At 39.4% G+C, this 20654-nt stretch overlaps 2 protein-coding genes across 8 annotated transcripts in view; one reads left to right on the top strand and one right to left on the bottom strand.

Annotated features, from left to right (window-relative positions):
- Nf1 (neurofibromin 1) overlaps positions 1-20654 on the top strand; it is a 255492-nt gene that overhangs the window by 189920 nt on the left and 44918 nt on the right. For all 7 annotated transcript variants that reach the window (XM_085695476.2, XM_085695470.2, XM_085695469.2 and 4 more), the window contains 3 exons: positions 11483-11915; positions 12651-12991; positions 16478-16680. In XM_085695476.2, the coding sequence (XP_085551602.1) occupies positions 11483-11915; positions 12651-12991; positions 16478-16680 (977 nt within the window). The remainder of the gene's footprint in view (positions 1-11482; positions 11916-12650; positions 12992-16477; positions 16681-20654) is intronic.
- Positions 4036-8587, bottom strand: Evi2a (ecotropic viral integration site 2A). The gene is made up of 2 exons (XM_085695479.2): positions 8379-8587; positions 4036-5576 (listed from the first exon to the last, which is right to left on the bottom strand). The coding sequence occupies exon 2, from the start codon at positions 5554-5556 to the stop codon at positions 4873-4875; it is 684 nt and encodes a 227-aa protein (XP_085551605.1). The 5' UTR covers positions 5557-5576; positions 8379-8587; the 3' UTR covers positions 4036-4872.

The raw sequence follows: 20654 nt of genomic DNA, 5'->3' as shown, positions 1-20654 counted from the left end.
CTCAAAAAAAAAGAAAAAAAAAAGAAGGAAGGAGGGAAGAAAACAACAATACAACAATAAAAGAACAGTAGAATGCAATAAAAATGTTGTGAAGCAGTCTTTTTTGAGATTTATTTATTTTATCATGGATATAGTGTTCTATCTGCGTGTACACCTGCATACCAGAAGAGGGCACCAGATCTCATTACTGATGGTTGTGAGCCACTGTGTGATTGCTGGGAATTGAACTCAGGTCCTCTGGAAGAACAACCAGTACTCTAAACCAATGAGCCATCTCTCCAGCCCCTATAAAACAATCTTTTTGATTGGAGGGGGAAAGTTTGTTTAATCATGTGACCCAGACTGATCTTGAATTTTCAGTCTCCTTGTTTCAGCAGCCCAAGTGCTGGATGACAGGTGCTACCATCACGCCTTCTAGTGCAAGGTTTTTTTTAAAAAAATATTTATTTATTTATTATGTATACAATATTCTGCAGGTCAGAAGAAGGCACCTCATTACAGATGGTTGTGAGCCACCATGTGGTTGCCGGGAATTGAACTCAGGACCTTTGGAAGAGCAGGCAATGCTCTTAACCACTGAGCCATCTCTCCAGCCCCCTAGTGCAAGGTTTTAAATTAGTTTTTGTTGGTTGGTTGGTTTTCGAGACAGGGTTTCTCTGTGTAGCTCTGGCTGTCTTGGAACTTGCTCTGTAGACCTGGACTTCACAGAGATCCACCTGCCTCTGTTTTCCATGTGCTGGGCTAAAGGCATGTGTCCCCACTTCTGATTTAATTTAATATTTTTAATTTACTTTTAAATCTTTAGATTAAGATGTTAATCGTTTTATCTAGGAGTGGGAAATAAAAATTGTTTTCTTTGAAATCAACTTAGGAAATTATGAAACTGTACCCGTCTTTAACCCTTCTTTTTATATACTCCCACAGAAGGCATCATGCTCAGGGTGTGTGCTCACAAACCAAATATGGAGTAATGAATTTTAAATACTCTTCTAGCGCATAAAAGTCTTCTATTTTATTTAAAATAGTTGATCAATATGTTTAATATGAAGGTAGTTTCTTTGTCAGTTCCTTGTCTTTAGGAAAAAGTTGTTTTGTTTTAATTTCCTCTGACAAGTATTTGTTTGTAACAATTATCTCAAAGAGGATAAGTGAGTTATTCTCCCATCCAACCTCAGATATTTAATTTGCATAAAATGGGAACATTGCCCATAGTCATTTTAAATCTCTTTTACTTTTTTTTTTTTTCAGAGTGAAGTTGGATATTTATTTAGTTATGGAGGGGGAAAGGGAGAAGAGGAGAGACAGAAGCAGGAGGAGAGGAGCCATGACAGCAGCTACCTCTTTGGGAGAGAGATGGAAAAGGAAGACCAGTTTTACTCTTGAAAAGACAACCAGAATCTGGCTTGCTGATATATGCCTGTAATCTCAGCACTTAGGTGGTAGAGCAGGAGGCTCAGGTGTCTTGGAGATCATTATATGTAGTGAATTTGAGGCCAGCCTGAGTTACAAAACATCCTGTCATAAACAAAAGACTCACTCCACCCACTTACCTGCTAAAAGCAAAAGAGCTAGAACAAAGAAACAGGAGGTACGAGGAGGAAAAAAGACAGAAGTGTACCCTGATCTTTCTGCCTCTTGTGCTTTGCTTTTTCATTTTGTTGACATTTTGCTTTATCTGGTGTAATGTTGCTATGATGTACTGTTTAGGGGATGAGTTTTTGTTTGTTTTAAAGCTAGTAGTAAATTGCTAAGAAAGTTGATATCAGTAGTTAAGAGCACTGGCTGCCCTTTCAGAGGATCAATTTCAATTCCAACATCCACATGGTAGCTCACAACCATCTGTAACTCCAATCCCAGAGATGATCTTATGCCCTCTTTTGCCTCTGTGGGCACCAGGCACACATGTAGTACATAGACACACATGTAGGCAAAATACCCATGCACATTAAGAAAGAAAATAGATTTGATTGCATGTGCCCCTCAACATAGTTTTTATTTAAAGATGTTTAAAGTCACAGAGCTTGGCAGAAGTGAATGTGATTGTCCAGGATCATACTATCTAAGTAGTTAGGAAAAAATACCCAATACTTGTCTTGTAACTGTAGTCAGAAGTAGGGGATAGAAATTAAGTATTGGTATTAAATTTTTAAAAATTCAGATCTGTTACACAGAGAAACCCTGTTTCAAAAAAAATTATTCTGATATGTAACCAGAATGAATAATTAATCTAAGAGAAGATTGTTAAGGGCCTGGAGGAATGGCTCAGCAGTTAAGGGCACTGGCTGCTCTTATAGAGGACCCAGGTTTGATTCCTCAAACCATTTTGCAACTCACAGTTGTGTGTAACTCCAGTTCCAGGGGGTCAACAGCTTTTTCTGGCCTTCAAGGGTCACACTGCATGCATGTGGTGCACAAACATATATGCAGGCAAGACACTCACATAAAATAAAAAATAAATAAATCTTTAAATCTTGACAAAAGGAGCATACTCCTCTTGCATAGGACCTGGGTCCAGTTCCCAGGACTCACCTCAAGTGTTTCATAATCACCTGTAACTCCAGCTCCAGAAGGGCATGAAATAGCCCGGATTGCCGCATTCACACGTATACACACACAGTTAAAAATAAACCTCTTAAAAAGGGATGAGAATATGGTTATGGTAAAAATCTTTTATCTGGTGGCTAGCATATTGCACAGAATAAAGCTAGTTAAGGAATGGGATTTAAGTGAAGCCTAACTATTAGTTGATATATCCCTTTTCAGTTTTACTAGACACTTAGAAAGTTTCTCAAGTCAGTTTTTGTGATGTGCTTTATTGAAATAAAGGGCTTGACTTGAATGTTGGTTATTATTTTACTTAAAGGCAGTTTTTTTCAAAGCTTAAACAATTACCTTTTTACCAGACAGATCTGATTAAATGCATGTACACATGCACACACCCACACGCCTCACTTCCCTTTACTCGTGCTGCTTTTGAAATTAAAAGTGAAAATTGATCATTTTAAGTTACTTAGCATCCTTGCAGTCTAAATATTAACCAACTTTATGGCATTTGTTATGTTTTGTTGTTGTTAATGCTTGAGATGGCCTCACTAAGCAGGCCAGTCTAGCCTCAAATTCAGAATTCCCTTAATTGACCTTCCCAAATGTTGGGATTACAGGTGCATGCTACCACACCTGGCCAATGCTTATTGTTAATCTTCTAGTAAGTAGTATGTTTGTAAAAGATAAATGTTACGATTTTTTTAAAATTATTTTATGTATATGGGTTTTTTATGTATATGCATTTATATCTGTATACCGTGTATATGCCTCTTGTCTAAGGAAGCCAGGATCCCCTGGAACTGGAGTTACAGCCATCTGTGAGCCTTGTGTAAGTCCTGGGAATAGAACCTGGGTTCTTTGGAAAACCAGCCAGTGCTTTCACTTTTGAACCATCTATTCAGCCTCTTTAAATATTACTCTTTTTTTAAAGAATGTATTTTATTTTTACTTATGTGTATTTGCACGTATAAGAAATAATTTCAATCCTTTTTTCTTTAAGATTTATTTTTACATATATTGGTATTTTGCCTGCATTTATATCTATGTGAGGGCACCATATCCCCTGGAACTGGAGTTACAGACAGTTGTGAGCTGCCATGTGGGTGCTGGGAATTGAACCCAGGTCCTCAAGAAAAACAACCAATGCTCTTAACCACTGAGCCATGCTTTCAGCCCTCAAATTACTCTTAAACATGAAAACATTTTTATGTTTAGCCTTCTGTTGTGTGAATCTCATCTATTTTAGTTGTGTTGTTGTTTTCTTTTTTAAGATTTATTTATTAATATGTATACAACATTCTGCTTCTATGCATGCCTGCAGACCAGAAGAGGGTAACAGATGGTTGTGAGCCACCATGTGGTTGCTGGGAATTGAATTCAGGACCTCTGGAAGAGCAGCCAGTGCTCTTAACCACTGAGCCATCTCTCCAGCCCTGTTTTCTTTTTTATAATGTATTCTAGGATAGTATAAATGCAAGATACATGGCCAACTTTGTTCTAATTTTTTTCATTTATTGGACAAAATGAAGTTTTAGTTGATTATGTGTAGTAGAAAAGCACTTTGGTCTTATGCCATATGTAAAGGTAAAGAGAAGTAACCTAATGTTAGCTGTGCTAGGATACAAACTGGTATGGGTTCTACCTCATTTAGTGAGAATGTACCATTGCATTACACAGTTGAATTGTACATTGCCTGCCAAATGGTAACCCCCCTCCCCAGAGAAGGTCAAGACCACTCCCACAGGCTATTAAAATTGCCACCTAGAGAATGAATACATGGTCTCCAGGTTTCACATGGTCTCCCCTTCTCTCTCTTCCCCTCTCCATGTTTTCCCAGGGCTACTGAGAGCACTCCATTAAACATGGGCATCTTTTAATTTGATCTGATTTGGTCTGATTGGAATTATTTGTGTCAGCGGAGAGGTTTGGCGTTTTAAGAAAATACTTAACAATTAGGAATTTGACTTCTAGGGATTATGGCTTCTGCTTGGCTCTAAGGACTTAACAGAACCTTTCCAAGTTCAAGTACATTCAAAGGTGCCCTGTTGCTGCACAGAAGTATTTAGTTACCTCTTGTTATTTCTGTTAGTTTCCTCGGCTGCTGATGTTTACTTTTTAAAAATATGCAGTGTGGAACAGAAATGAAGTTTTAAGTAACTTCAGCAGACATATATTTTCCTTTCTGGTTTCTTTGATGCTAAACTACACGTCAGATTTTTTTCATCAGACATCTGAACAAACAATTGGTGTGAAATACCACCAGCCAGCTTTCTTTTCAATCCATCCTTCCTCAATGCTGCTTTGCGTTTCCCTTTCCTAACACGTGGTCTAGTTGAGTTTTTCAGTTCCTTCTTCATGCTTCCTTTCCCTGGTAGCTGGGAGCACACCAGTAGATTGCATCAGGAGCTTGGAGCCTGTGAGCTCTTTTGCTCTTTTCCAAGTGTCCGATTCAGCAGTCCAGAGCCCACTGCTTGCCAGAAAGTCACCATTGCTCCGAGGCTGGCGCTTGCCTACTTGTTTTGACCTTTTGAGAGATGAGACTTTGTTTGCCAGAACAACAGTTGATAGAAATAGAAGAGTACAGATAAGAAAAAGCAGAGCAATTACAATTAAGCAAATTAGCATGGCCATGTTGCTGTTGTTTTTCTCACAGACTTCCTTTTTAAAAGTTTCCCCATGGCTTCTGCTTGTGCTCTCAGTGATCTCTGTTGCTGGAGAGCTGTTCCTGAGGACGTGGAGCCCGGAGGACTTCCAAGTAGATGTCTGGGCTAAAGACACCGTGGGAGATGGTGCAAGTACGCCTGTTGAGCTCACTCTGTGATCCACTGTAGGGCTTACAGGGTCTGTGCCCGTCTCACTTTGATGTCTGCTTGTGCTGTTTTCATTAGCAGAGCCCCGAGCGGTGACATTGTCAGCTAACAGATGTGTATAGTTTGCTTCTGTTCCTGGAGGCAAGGTACACACTGTTGTCATCAGGAAAAGGAGATGCAGGTACTGTCCTGTATGCCCCATGCCCACGGGTATACTGGTATCTGTTGAGACAGCAATATCAATCATTAGTTTGTGGAAGAATAGCATAGAGTAATTGTAGTTATGGGACTGCATTTGAAACAGCGCAAGGAAATTAGAAATCCATGCCTACCATTTGGTATTGGACTCTTCCCAACTGAAGTTTTTTTTTTTTTAACTGAATTTCTATCCCTGTTCTTAGATATAAACATTTTAATTTTGTTGTACATTTTGATGCTGTAATTTAGCATTTACAAATATCTCTTAGTCATTTTTAACTGTGTATCATAGCTTTACATATCTTCCTATTAAGGGCGCATCATAGACCTCAGCTTAGAGTGAGCTGCTTCTGCTTCTGTGCTTGTGATTCCTCATTTAAGGCTCTTTTTTACTGAAGCATCCGCCCTCTGAGTTGCACGTCCTCATCTTGAAGTAAAGGAGAACTTAGCCATGAAAGTTTTGTTTCAAGTATAAAAAGAAATCACAAGTGGGATTTGTGGGAGAGGAGGGTGGATGTTTGGTAGAGATTGAAAGCAAGATTGTACATCAAGTAGGAATTTGAAGTGTTGTTTGGTCTTTCCAGTTGTGACATTAAAACAGCCTTAGACTCTGGTCCTAGCTTTTATGACTGCAGCTTTGTGTGCTTATTCCACCTCTACTGCCTTAGTTGACAGTGACTTTCCAAATAGCAGAGGCGGGATTGTTCTCTCAATCTAGAAGTCAGGAAGAACAAAACATTTTTTCAGGCTGGGCAGTGGTGGCGCACACCTTTAATCCCAGCACTTGGGAGGCAGAGGCAGGCAGCTCTCTGTGAAATCGAGACCAGCCTGGTCTACAAGAGCTAGTTCCAGAATAGGCTCCAAAACTACGGTGAAACCCCATCTCGAAAACCAAAAAACAAAGAAAAAAAGATTTCTTCTGCACTTAAAAGTTCTACAAATGGCAGCCACCTTTGTTTTCATTTTATTTTATTTTTGAGTGCTGGAATTAAAGGTGTGCGCCACTACTGCCCAGCTGTTGTCATTTTATAACTTGCATTCTTCCCCCACCTCATTTTATCACAAATCTACAAAAAAATATATAAAGAAAAATTTTTAAAAATTGGTTATCAGACTTTTGGGTTCTTAGAACACAGTGACTGGCTGTAGGCAGCTCTTAACGTTAGAAGGTTGAGATTCAACAGTGAAAATGCATCTGTGTAGTAGAGCATGTCCAGCACTCACCTCAACCACCCATCCTCAAAAAATTGAAGTTTAGTTTTGGACTCAGGTTTCTAGAAACCAGTACATAAAAAGACAAAGTCTGTTCTTAGTTCCTGCTATTGGCCGTCTGCTTAGAGATCTCGCTAGGGCTGTCATTGTCTGCCTTAGGTACAGCTAACCTAGCAAGAGACATTTAACACCTTTAGTGAACTGAATTGTTTCTCTGCTTTCAGAGATTAATCTGCCTCTGCCTCCTGAGTCCTTGGATCATGTGTGCATGTGTGACCAGGCCTGAAGGCATTCATGTTGTGCATGTGTGACCAGTTCGGCTGAGGTGCTTCTTGTGCTATGACAGTTCTTCAGAGCAACTCTTGAGACAGTATTTTATTCAGAGCATAAATGAGGAGACTTAGAGCAAACACTAGATTGTTCTAAGAATGAATGGGTTGTCTTGTTAAGAACCCTGTGTGGTTTATAGATGTTGTTTTCAAACTGGATTATATGAAGCAGTCTTTTTTTCAGGTCTAGGGTAGGGTGTGAGATTAGAGATTCTGTCTCTAAACCACTCCAAGTGGCACTCTGACAGTCATACTGGGGCAGGGTGGTTTTCTATGGGACACTATGTGCCACTAGACAATATCTGAATGCTAATGAACAAAAACTGAGACTAATAGGTGTGTTAAGTTGCACAGACAAAAATAACATATTGTAAATGATGCTAACTGTAAACTAACTTCGAGTGGAGAGGGAGAAAAAAACAAAACCTGCAAAATTATTACCTAATGTTCTGGGATCCAGATCATTATCGTGATTATGGCTATTGGTAGACACTTCCAGATACAGTGCTCTGACTTTTGTGTAATAGTATTCAGCTTCAGTCTTCAAGTTGAATGATAGGATTCCCTCGATACTTTATGAGTTGTTCACAAAAAGAAGCACTTTTAATTGGGTTAATAAGAAATGTCCATCATTTTCTACCAGAGTAGATTCATGCATTCAGTGTTAAAATGAGTTAGAGTGTGTTATTCAAATCACATTAGTTCATTCCCAGTGCAGTATACATCACTGTATCTACATGCTAGCAGTGTAACACGGACACATAATAGGCCTGCTGTTGATTGTCTTCAGCCAGATGTGCTGCCATGCCCCAGTAAACAAGCTGCTGACAAAATGAGGCTTTCTCTTATGCTCACAAATGCCTGAGAACTGGGGGCTATTCCTACATCTGTTTTATGTCCAAGAGACCAGGTTGGGTTAGCAAGGTTTTGGCTTTCTGGTTTTGTTTTTTGTCTCATCATTTTTAGTCACATTTATAATGCCGAAGCTCTAGTAATGAGAAATATATTTCCCTAATTAAAAAACAAACAAATGAAACTTTTCAACTCATTTGAGTCCATACTCAGATCCTTCCTCATTCTGGTTTAAAACTTCATATTAATAATTATAAATTCTCCTAGCTCTAATTGCTTATGCTATTGACATAATTTTTCATAATAGGATAGAAAAACAACAATTCTGCTTTGTTAGATCTATGCGTCTTTGAAAAAAAAAACACTTCCTCAACACTAATCTGAACAGAGTTATGAGTGAAAAGGAATGAGAAAAGCCATGTGTATGACCTACCTTACAGATGCTCTGCCACACTCTTTATTTAATAAATCACTTCTTTTCTTCTTTCCTTACTTAAAGTAGAACAGTTTGGAGACTACGAAACTGAAATCTGCAGTTTTTTAAGAGGATGCGTACAGCTAGCTTTCCACTTTTCAAACCAAACCACAGATGACACATTTCCTTTCCGCTGCGACTCAAACACATGTCACGTGGAAGGCAGAAGCTCCAACTGCTCTAGCTGGCTCTGGGGTGACAAGAAGCTTTGTAGAGCAAATCTCCACCCCCAGAATGGGGAGGGCTTTCCACTTCGTTTCTTTTGACCTCCTTTGGCTCATTGCTTTTGCCTGCTGTTTGCTTTTGAAATTAGTATTATTCGATGGAAGTTATGTGAAGACATCAAGGCTTTGAAATCATTTTTAGACTTTTTATTTTGTACCACAGACAGATTTTAAAACATAAATGTGGAGTCCTTGTAGGTATTTGTCAGATAGGGGAACCAGTCACACACATAAACTGACATTTCAAACTGGAAACTGCAACAGTGATTTGAACTCGAGGATGCTTGCAGGGTGTGGCATGTGCACAAGTCCTGGCGTCACCTTTGGATTAGATATGTCTCGAGTGGATTTACACTGTCTTCTGTGGTAAAGCTCTATGGCTCTGTAGACGTTAGCAGAGACCTGGATTATAATAGATCCTCTCGATTCAGTTTGGATCCTTTCATAGTCTTGAATTTACTTCTAATTTTACTTCCACCATAGTGATGTAGCTAGACGACTAAACATCTGTACTAGCCCTAGTTTCTTCATGTATCTTGGATAGAACTCTATAATCATATCCCTCTTTTTTTAATGAGCTAATGAACTGAGCTAATTCACCATGTCCTCATTTAAAAAAAAACTTTGAATTTACATAATTTAAAAATATGTTGCTGGGGACTGACCTCAGTATCTTTTGTGTGCCAGACAGGCATTTTACAGCAAAGCTCTATCCCCAACCCTCTTCATTTATTTTACATTTTTTATTTATTGTTACTATGTATATATGTACATGACATTGAGTCTGGACAGGGGAGAGACTCCATGTGTGTGCCATGGCATGACTGTGGAGATCAGGGTCCAAGTACATGGGGTCACCTCCCTCCTTCTACCTTTATTTGGTTCTGAGGTCACCAGGTTTACATGGTGAGCATCTTTACCTACTGGGCCAGCCCTCTGACCTCCTCTCCTCTTTATTTTGAGTTAGAGTTTCATTAAGTTGCCTGTAGCACGACTATTGAAATCCCCCTCCTACACACATAAACCCATGTTGAAGCTCAGAAAGATTTAAAGCCTTCCTCTGGTCCCTGAGGATGTTGGCCAGTGTGTGCCAAAACTAGCAACTGCCATTCCCTTCTCCCTGATCTGTAAAGCCCAAGACTGCTCACCTACAGAGGCCTCCTACCAAGACTGGTTAACCTAGGCTGTACCTAATAAACCTCCTGAGAGTTCTGGGTTGTTGCAGTGGTTGGTGTAACTCCATCAGAGCATGCATAGCCCACCTGACCCCAACTTTTCTGTCCATGTGTCTGTGTCAGTCCTTTTCTCATTCCCTCACTGCCCCAGCCAGTTTTCCGTAACCCAAGCCAAGTGGACGTGGTATATGACCTAATGTGGTTTAATCAAAGCATGGAACTTACACAGTCTGGGGAAAAACCTAACCATGAGAGATTTTTATCTATGACTCAGATTATGGCCAAGACCCCAGACCGTCTTTTCATTCCTCAACCTCTCTCAGGTTTTGAGGCATGCTTTTTCATCATATCCTAAGATAAGTTAACAATTCCCAGGACTGCATATTTTCTTAATTACAAACATGGGGGAAGGCTCTCCAACCCCCACAATCTAAACTCACCTGTGAACTGGTCCTCTTGGAATTACTGTCCTTACTTGAGTCTTTGTGTTCATTGCTGAGCCACCTTCTGTTCAAGGTCAGGTAAATGGGCTGACTAAAGCTTCTGGGTACCTTTTCCAACCAGCGGCTTCTCTGAGAAATATAGTGCACCCAGGTGCCTTCTCCCTGTCTGCTGTCTTCTTTCTTTCTTGGTGGGCAGATTTGTTATTTTCAAAAGTCTTAAGGCAGTTTGTTCCTTTTCTCTTTGGCCTTATTGACCACAGTATCTTAAGAAATATAAACATAAATCTACGCTTCGAATAATTGTTTTATATCATTGTCCTCTTTAGAAAATTAATCAGGTCAGAGAGATGGCTCAGCTGTGAAAGGCTAGCCTCACAACCAAAAATACAAGAAGATTAATCATAAAATTTTTTAAAGGGGCCCGCGAGATGGCTCAGCAGGTAAAAATGTTTTCATTGCAAGCCTGACAACCTGAGTGCAATCTCCAGAACATACATGGTAGAGGGGACTGACTCTGACCTCACAGGCATCCTGTGTTGTCTTCTGTAACACGAATTCTAATTGTTCTTAATAATAAAAACTCGGAGTCAGCTATCGAGTGAAAGTTGAAGGATCAGAGAAGCAAAGCAGCCAGCCACTAGAGAGTTCTTACCTCCACCAATGATCAGACCAAAGGGATTATCCTGTCTCTACAAAATCTCAGACTACATCTGCCTCTACGAATCCTCAGCCTGAATCCTCAGCCTGAATCCTCAGACTGCATCTCAAACTGAATCTCAGACTACGTCTGAGCTCCTGTTTCCTCCTGTTTTGTATTCCTATCTCTGTCCAGCCATATCGCTCCTATCTCCACCTCCCTAGTGCTGGGATTAAAGGCCTATGTCCCAAGTGCTGGGATCACCTTTGAGCTCCGTTTCTCTTTCAGAAGCATTCAACTCTGTAGCCCTGGGTGGCCTTGAACTCACAGAAATCCATCTACCTCTGTTGAGTACTAGGATTAAAGGTGTGTGTCGCAACTGCCTAGCTTCTCTGGCTAACTCTTAGCTCTCCACTCTGATCTTCAGGCAAGCTTTATTTGTTAGATTACAAATAAAATATCACTGCGGTCTTCTGGCCTCCATATGCATGCATAATTAATAAAAGTGAAACAAGAAAAGAGATTCATATTCTATATATTCAGAAATCTTAACAATGTTTATCCTTTTTGTTGCCTTCCTTAGGTTCAAAACTGGCCAAATCAATGGTGATTTGCTGATATACCATGTCTTGCTGACTTTAAAGCCATATTATGCAAAGCCATATGAAATTGTAGTGGACCTTACCCATACTGGACCTAGCAATCGCTTTAAAACAGACTTCCTCTCTAAGTGGTTTGTTGTTTTTCCTGGCTTTGCTTATGACAATGTGTCTGCAGTCTATATCTATAACTGTAACTCCTGGGTCAGGGAGTACACCAAGTACCACGAGCGGCTGCTGACTGGCCTGAAGGGCAGCAAACGGCTTATTTTTATAGACTGCCCCGGGAAGCTGGCTGAGCACATAGAGCATGAGCAACAGAAACTCCCTGCTGCCACCTTGACTCTGGAAGAAGACCTAAAGGTGTTCCACAATGCTCTCAAGCTAGCTCACAAAGACACCAAAGTCTCTATTAAGGTAACTTCCCATCTGTTTTTGAATGATTTGGTGCCTTTCTTGACCAACCAGTTTATAGTCTGACCTCTACAAGTAATTATTGTAGTTGCATATCCAATATCAGTTACATCCAGGTATGGAAAGACCAAGATTTCTGTCTTTCTTATGGTCCTGCAAAAGGTGTAAAAAGTATGCACTTAAAAGACACTCATGAGGGCTGGTGTCCAGAGGTCTAGGGTTCAATTTCCAGAACCCACATAGTGGCTCATAACCATCTGTAGCTTCAGTTCCTGAGGGCGCCAGACACACGTGATGCACAGATATGTATGCAGTCAAACACTCATTCAAATAAAATAGATTAACTTTTAAGGCACTGAAGGTCAGGCTAGGGGCAGAAGAATGCTGTAGTTCCTCACTGTGACTCTGCCCAGCAGTCGAGTGTGCAGAGTGGAAAGGACCTGCTGATGGTTCTCTTAATCAGTTCATGGTTTTTCAGAGTGGTGAGTTTGACCCATTCTATCACCTGTTTATGGAATTCTTGGCCTTTTTTATAGAATAATTCTTTTCTGATGGTGTCAGTTTTTTTGAGTATATTTATAAGTAATTTGAATATCTAATGGTAATATCTTGAATATATAATAGTAACATTTAAATGGCAAACATCGTGTGGGGATACTTGGGTGAGTTAGCTTTGAACCTTCTGAGAATTCTATATAATGGAAGTTAATTCTCCTCTTCCTCACTACCATTTTTCAGGTTGGCTCTACTGCTGTTCAAGTAACCTCAGCAGAGAGAACAAAAGTATTGGGGCAATCCGTCTTTTTAAATGACATCTACTATGCTTCTGAAATCGAAGAGATCTGCCTAGTGGATGAGAACCAGTTCACCTTAACCATTGCAAACCAAGGCACACCACTTACCTTCATGCATCAGGAGTGTGAAGCCATTGTCCAGTCTATCATTCATATCAGGACCCGCTGGGAGCTGTCACAGCCTGACTCCATCCCCCAGCATACCAAGATTCGACCAAAAGATGTCCCTGGGACACTGCTTAATATTGCATTACTTAATTTAGGCAGTTCAGATCCTAGTCTACGGTAGGTATTTCTTACCCGCACTTCCCCCTCTTTTCTTTTTTAATCGTCTTTTAAGTTCACTTCAGGTTAAATAATGTATCACTTATTCACTAACAGTATTATTGTTTAGAGAAGGAAGGCCTAAAGTTTAGTGACCCAAATGCATTACTCCTGTCTCCCTATTTCACTTTAGTAAGATTCTCTAAAGAAATCTTATGTTGGTCTCCTTTGCCTCAGTGGCAGAAGCAACATGACAAAAAGGATGTCATCCACTGGAAAGCATCCCAGTGAAATACACACATCGTGGTATGTCACTGCTGTGGCCCTAAATTGCCCTCCAGACGACCTGTGGCCAAGTAGAAGACAATGTATAACTGAGGGGCTGAAGCAAACACTGCTGGGACTTGGTGAATGAGGCACCTAAACATTGTCTTAGAGATTCAGATGTGGATCCCATGAAGGAACAACAGCTGAACCCAGGAGGGCAGCTGTGGTAGAACCTGGTGCAGCTCAGGGTTTCAACCATCAGCCCTAAGATAACAGTTTCAGAACTGTTTTTAAAAAGATTTTTCCTTCCCTCCCCATCTTCCCCTTCCTCCCTCATTTTCATTCCTCTGAGCACAGTCTAGTTGGTTCTCTTTGGGCACTGTGATCTGCTGTGGTCTGCTGTGTCAGCCGATAGAGCCAGCGGATTTGGCTTTAGTGTGGAGCTGCTGTTTTCACTTCTCATGCCTGAACTCTCCTTTTTGGTAACAGTAACGTGCTTTCCTATTGCACCTGGAAAGATCTGATAAATAGCGTTTGTGCTCGGATAGTACAACACTAACGAACAGTTTGTGTTTAGAGAATAGTATTTTCCCCCATCCCTTCTTGTCTCTCCTTGGTTCCCCATTTCCTTTTTCTTCCCTCTCATTTTCTGGTTTAGCTGGTTCTTTATCTTAGATATCTTGGGAATGTCAAGATTTTTACTAATGGAGATGAAACATTCCTAATCTAAAATCCAAAATATGAACCATCTTGTGTATTTTGTCCAGAATTTATAACATGCATTTTTTTTTATTAAGATGGGCTCTCATTGTATAGCTCTAGCTGGCCTAGAACTTGCTGGGATTAAAGTCATTTGCCACCACACCCAGACTATTTCAGAGTTTTTAATTATACATAATTTTGCAAAATCTATGTAAATATTTCAAACCCAGAAACACATCTGATCATGATCATTTGAGGTGAGAGATGCTAGACTTAGGAATTCTTTCTTAGGGTTTGTGTGTGTGTGTGTGTGTGTGATAGCTTAGGTTTCATAGTGGGCCTTTTAGGCTTTCAGTTTTTCCTTTATTTAAAAGAAAAGGTGTGTGTATATGTATGTATATATGTATATGTATATATATGTGTGTGTGTGTATATATATATATATATATATATATATATATCCAGCATGATGACTCCATGGTAAAGAAGTGTTTGACTAATATTGTTGAAGACTGACTTTTGACATTCTTGTATGTGTTCTGGCTTGTTTGTGTCTGCATATATGCATACACACACAAATAAATAAATGTAATTAAAAATTTTAAGTCAGATGTGATAGCATATACTTTTCACACTTGCATGCAGGAGGCACACACAGATACATCCCTGTGAGTTCTAGGCCAGACTAGTTTACATAGAAAACTCTGGTTCAGCCAGGACTACATTGTGAGACCCTGTCTTGGGGTAGGGGAGAGATTTCAAGATCAATAATCAACAGAATTTCTTTACTTATATAGGCTTCATGGAATCCAAAAAAGGCTCACTAAATTTTATGTGTGCTTGACTTCCCTTTTCCCAGAAGGCTCTCTGACACATAGTCCAAGTTACAGGAGCCCAGGTGTTTTTTTTTTAATGATTTATTTTATTTTTATGTGCATTGATGTTTTGCCTGCATGTGTGTCTGTATGAGGGTGTCAGATCCCCTGGAACTGGAGTTACAGACAGTTGTGAGCTCCCGTGTGGGTGCTGGGAATTGATCCCAGGTCCTCTAGAAGAACAACTGACCCATATCTCCAGCCCCAGGAGCCATTTTTTATAGCTCTTAAAAAGTGTAAAATAACATTAACATAGTATGACATCAAGTTTCTACTAGTTAGTGAAAGATAAATTCACAAGTATTGACATTAGTGTGCTCATTTTTGGGGAAAATTGAGCTATGAGCCTGTCTTTGTTCTCAATTCTAAGTAAGTTTTTTTTGTTTTTTGTTTTTTTATTTATAGATCAGGTTTTCTGGTTTTAGGGACAGGATCTTTCTAGCCTGGAATTTACAATCCTCCTGCCTTGGACCCTCAATTCTAGGATTACAGACCTATGCTGTATGCCTTGCCCTATGACATCTTTGTTAAATAATGCTAATGGCTATCTCACTATTATTAGTTTGAGTGAAATTGTACCATTTTCTAGTGACAAAGCAAGCAGATAGCTTTCAGTTGTTGGTGAAGCACACAATCACCATGGCTTTTTTCTTCTGTATCAACATGGCAAAAATTCAGAGGTAATGAAAACCTGAAATTTACTGAATAATCCAACAGGTTTTTGTTTTGTTTTTTGTTTTTTTGGGGTGTGTGTGTGTATTTTAAACTTGAGCTTGTCATTTGGTATGGGATGGAGTGGAATGGGATGGAATTGGGAGTGGGGGCATTATTTTGGGATATTAGATATCAAACTGGGGCCTCCCACGTGTAAGGAAGGCACTGTACCGCAGAAGTTCTTTAAACTGTTCTGATTTGCTTAAATATGTTTGTATATATGTGTAACTTTTTTTTTGTTCTAATAGACCATAGGTAACGTATGATTGGTTTCAGTGGTTTTATATAATAGAATGAGGTCACAGAGCAGAAGATGTAGCTACATCTTTTTTAACTTCGATTTTAACCACTAGTTTGCAGTGAAAATTGTAGGACACCCAGACATTTTGGGGATATCCTTACTTGAACACTCCTAACATTATAATCTGATTAAATGCCTTCTCTTAAAAAATGAAAGGATCTGGCCTGGAACTCCCTCTGTAGATCAGGCTGGCCTCAAACTCGTAAGAGTTTTACCTCCTTTGCCTTCTGAGTGCCAGGATGAAAGGCATGTGCCACCAGGCCTCTTTCTCTCTTAGTCTCTATTTCACTGGGTCTACCAGAGAGTAACCACCAGCAGAGTTTTGACCTCACTGAAAACACGGCATGCCTTTATTTTGTCATTTGTTCCTGTTGATTCACCTAGTCCCTAAATCTTTGTTGGTTTATGCTCCTGTGAAAATTTCTAGAAAGGCCTACTACACCTGCCTGTCTTAGGAGCCTTGTGGGCTCTTGTGATATCAATTTCATGAATCTCTTGTTTGGGGTTCACTCTACATTCTGTCTCTAGTCAATCGTAACACTGAAAAAGAGTTAACTGTGCTTTGTAATACAATCTTGAGTTGTATGTTGTGGGAAAAATAAAATTACAAAAAAAATTTAAAACAATCTCCTTTGCATTTTCTCTTAGGTCTGCTGCCTATAATCTTCTGTGTGCCTTAACTTGTACCTTTAATTTAAAAATTGAGGGCCAGTTACTAGAGACATCAGGGTTATGCATCCCTGCCAACAACACCCTCTTTATTGTCTCAATCAGTAAGACGCTTGCAGCCAATGAGCCACACCTCACCTTAGAGTTTTTGGAAGAGTGTATTTCTGGATTTAGCAAATCTAGTAAGTAATGATTTTCTTTAATGCTCAAAATGATTCTAAGAAATTCAAAGAACTTTTTTTGTTTGGAAATTTACCAGTGGTCTTTCACTTACTTTATTTGTACTTTTTAAAAACTTTCCTCCCTCCCCCCCCCCCTTTGGCCTGGGTACCCTGTAACTGAAGGAACTCTGAAAGAAAATCTTGGTGTGATGCACAGAGAAGCCTGTCTGAACTCTGTCAGGAAGTTCAGGGAGCAGGGGGTCCTCTGGCCTGTGTCCAGGCGCTTCAAGGATTTCCTTCTTTATTTCCACTACATGAACTTTAGTGTTTCTTCTCATAGAAGAACACATAGAAAGTTGAACACATCTTGATTATTAAGGAAATACTTACTTTTCTTTTCTATAGCTGACTTTGAACTGTGGCTTTTATTGGACATTTGTGTTTCATAAAGAATGTCATGGTAGGTGGTGCTAGATCCAGCGTCAGTCCCAAGTTTATTTTAATAAGTCCCATTAATTTACTGCCTATTCTTTTTATCTGTGCACCTCCACACCCTGTATAGCATAGATGATGCTCTTCTCCTGGCTCCATTCCTGACACTTCTTTCTCTGTTTTGCCCTGTAATACAAAAAGCTTTTTTCCCTGTGTTCTTCATTCAAACACGTTTCTTAATACTTCAGTATTAGGTTTTTAAATACTTTTAACAAATCATTAAGATTGTCAGATATGTTTTGTTCTTTTTTTGTTTTTTTGTTAGTTTTTTTTTCAAGCAAAAGCTATAGGAGTGTAACTCTGATGAGAACTTGTATAAGTTTGGCAAAGGAAGAAAAGTGCAAAGCTTTATTAATAACTAAAGGTTTGAGGCTATTTGAGTGTGAACAGGCCTGTTGTGCTTCTGTATAAGCAGCTCTTGTGAAATCATTTCAGCTTTAATCCAGCCCCATCAAAGTAGCTATGGAATTTCAAATTTTCAAATGATTTTAAATTCTTTTGAAAATGAATAGCTGAGAAAATATTGAAAAGAAAGGAAGTACAAATATTACAGATGTCTTTACATCTGTACACATTATATTGACACGGTATCAAAACACAGATGTTCACAAATGAGCAGACAGATCGATCCACTTAAGAGAAGCAGACAGCTGAAACTTCACAAACTACTTGGGAAGATGAAACCATCTAAATGAGTTTAGGAAATGAACTAAGTTAGGCCATCTGCACAAAAGATACCAGAGTAAGTTCTAGTTATATTTAAGAATTGAATATAAATTTGGAAGCATTAATAAAAGAAGTGGGTACTTAGTTGCTTTTATGAAAGTAGAATAGGTGAAACAAACACAAGATAGAAGCAGAGTAAATAATGAACAGATCGGCTTCATGAGACTTTGGAATATACAAAGAGTACAAATACCCTTTAATCCCAGCACTCGGGAGGCAGAGGCAGGCGGATCTCTGTGAGTTCGAGGCCAGCCTGGTCTACAAGAGCTAGTTCCAGGACAGGCACCAAAAACTACAGAGAAACCCTGTCTCAAAAATCAAAAAAAACAAAAAAACAAAAAAAAAAAAACAGTGAATGCCCAAGCTAGAGCTGGAGATGACTTTGGAGAGACTGTGGAAAGCCAAGTGTCCTTAGTTGAGAAGAGCTCTGTCCGTTCGTGAGTCACAGAACCATGTCCATCATGCTAAGAAAAGAATTTTTAAGTTTGTTACTTAAAAAATACATACTGAAAGTATTGTGCAATGACTGATTAGGTATCAGATTGAAAAATACTTTTAAAGATTAAATCCTGATGGTCAATAGCATTGAAAGAAGGATTTTTCTAGAAAGACTTTTAAGTAGATTAGACCCTTAAGAATATTCATATCTTCAGGAGCCAGCAAGGTGACTCAGTGGGTAAAGGTACTTGCCACAAAGCCTGGCAATCTGAGTTCAATCCCCAGAGCCCATGTAAAGGTGAAAGGGGGAACCAACCCCACAAAGTTATCCTCTGACCTCCCCAGGACTCTGGTCTCTGAACACACACACTTTTAATAAGAATTAATGATGAGATGTTTGTAGCATACTGTTTTTATGTTGATGTTTTAAAACTGAGGTCTATCTTGTTATAGTAAAGTATGTGGGTATTAAGTGAGTAGGTATTAATTTGTGAGCTTTGACAGTAAGTGTATTATGAAAGTGTCTTCTAAATCACAGCCCACAATATTTCTAGTGTCCAGAAGCCTCTCTCAATACTGCCCCTCACCAAAGTGACCTTTTATGACCTCCATTATCATGTATTCATTTTGCCTACTTTCCAATTTATTAAAGCTACTTAATAGGAAAAAAAGAGTTGGAAAATCAAATGAGCAAACAAATTAAGTTGCTGGTTCTCTTTAATATAGAAAATATGATGCCATTAAAACTGATCAGATCCAAAGTTTCAGTTTGGAAAAGTAAAGGCACACGTCTTTAATCCCAGCACTCAGGAGGCAGAGGCAGGTGGATCTCTGTGAGTTTGAGGCCAGCCTGGTCTACAGAACAAGTTCCAGAAATGGCTCCATAGCTACTGAGAAACCCTGTCTCAGATAAATAAATAAATAATAAAAAATAAGTTTAAAGGATGGGTGGTGGTGGTAGTCACGTAACAATGTACTTCATGCCACCAAACTATATACTTAAAAATGTTTGAATGGAATGGCCATGAATGGCAGTGTACACTTTTAATTCCAGCACTAGGGAGGCAGAGGCATGTGGAACTCTATGAGTTTGAGGACAGCCAGGGCTATGTATTGGGACCCTATCTAAAACAAAACAACAACAACAAAATTTAAAGGTTAGAATGCTAATATGTTTTGCTGTATATGTTTCAGTACAGTATTTTGTTTGTTTATTTGTTTGTTTTGGGACAAGTTTCTCTGTTGCCCTGGCTGTCATGGAACTCACTCTGTAGATCAGACTTGGTGTGAACCACTACTCCTGGTTTGGTTTACTGACTTTTAAAATTATTTCTTCAGCTGGGCGGTGTTGACACACACCCTTAATCCCAGCACTCCAAAAGCAGAGGCAAGCAGAGCTTTTGAGTTCAAGGCCATCCTGGTCTACAGAGTGAGTTCCAGTACAGCCAAGGCTATACAGGCCTTGTCTTGAAAAACCAAACAAGAAAAAAAATATTTTTTTCAAAGTTTAGTATCTTTACTCCTATCTAAATCTTTGTCCAGGCCTAATTCAAATTAACAACCTTTGCTTTCAGCCTCCCCTCCATTTCTTTTTTTTTTTAAGCATGTTTTTTAGTGATGTTTCCTTTTTTTTCAAAATTTATTTATTTATTATGTATACAGTATTCTGTCTGTGTGTTTGCCTGCAGGCCAGAAGAGGGCACCAGACCTCATTACAGATGGTTGTGAGCCACCATGTGGTTGCTGGGAATTGAACTCAGGACCTTGGGAAGAGCAGGCAAAGCTCTTAACTGCTAAGCCATCTCTCCAGCCCCCTCCCCTCCATTTCTTCATGGTAAAGTCATTGCTGCGACTGGAGAGGTGGGGCAGCAGTTACAAATACTAGCTGCTCTTCCAGAGGTCCTGGGTTTGTATAAATAAATACAAATAAAACTTACCTGAAGAGCAGAGTGCAGAGCTAAGCCTCTAGAGGCCAGGGAGTGGTTGCACACATTTTTAATCCCAGGACTTGGAAAACAGAGGCAGATGGATCTCTGTTAGTTCAAGGCCACCCTGAGCTACACAAAATTGATCCAGTCTAAAAGAAATTGTTGGAGGAAGAGCCACTTGTTAGTTCCCAGCCGCTTAGCCCCGAAATAATCAAACAGAAACTGTATTCATTAAATCACTGCTTGGCCCATTATTTCTAGCTTTTTATTGGCTAACTCTTACATATTAATTTAACCCATTTTTATTAATCTGGTCACCACAAGGCTGTGGCTTACCGGATAAAGTTCCCTGAGTCTGTCTCTGGCGGAGGCTCCATGACTTCTCCCTGACTCTGCCTTCCTTTTTCCTTG

Source organism: Myodes glareolus, chromosome 9 (assembly GCF_982192425.1).
Source record: "Myodes glareolus chromosome 9, mMyoGla1.1, whole genome shotgun sequence".
Lineage (NCBI taxonomy): Eukaryota > Metazoa > Chordata > Mammalia > Rodentia > Cricetidae > Myodes > Myodes glareolus.
This window is presented reverse-complemented; position numbering and strand designations above follow the sequence as displayed.

What these genes read in the sequence shown, in the direction of transcription:
- Evi2a (XM_085695479.2), bottom strand. Translation starts at nt 5,556, where the DNA reads ATGGGGCATACAGGACAGTACCTGCATCTCCTTTTCCTGATGACAACA.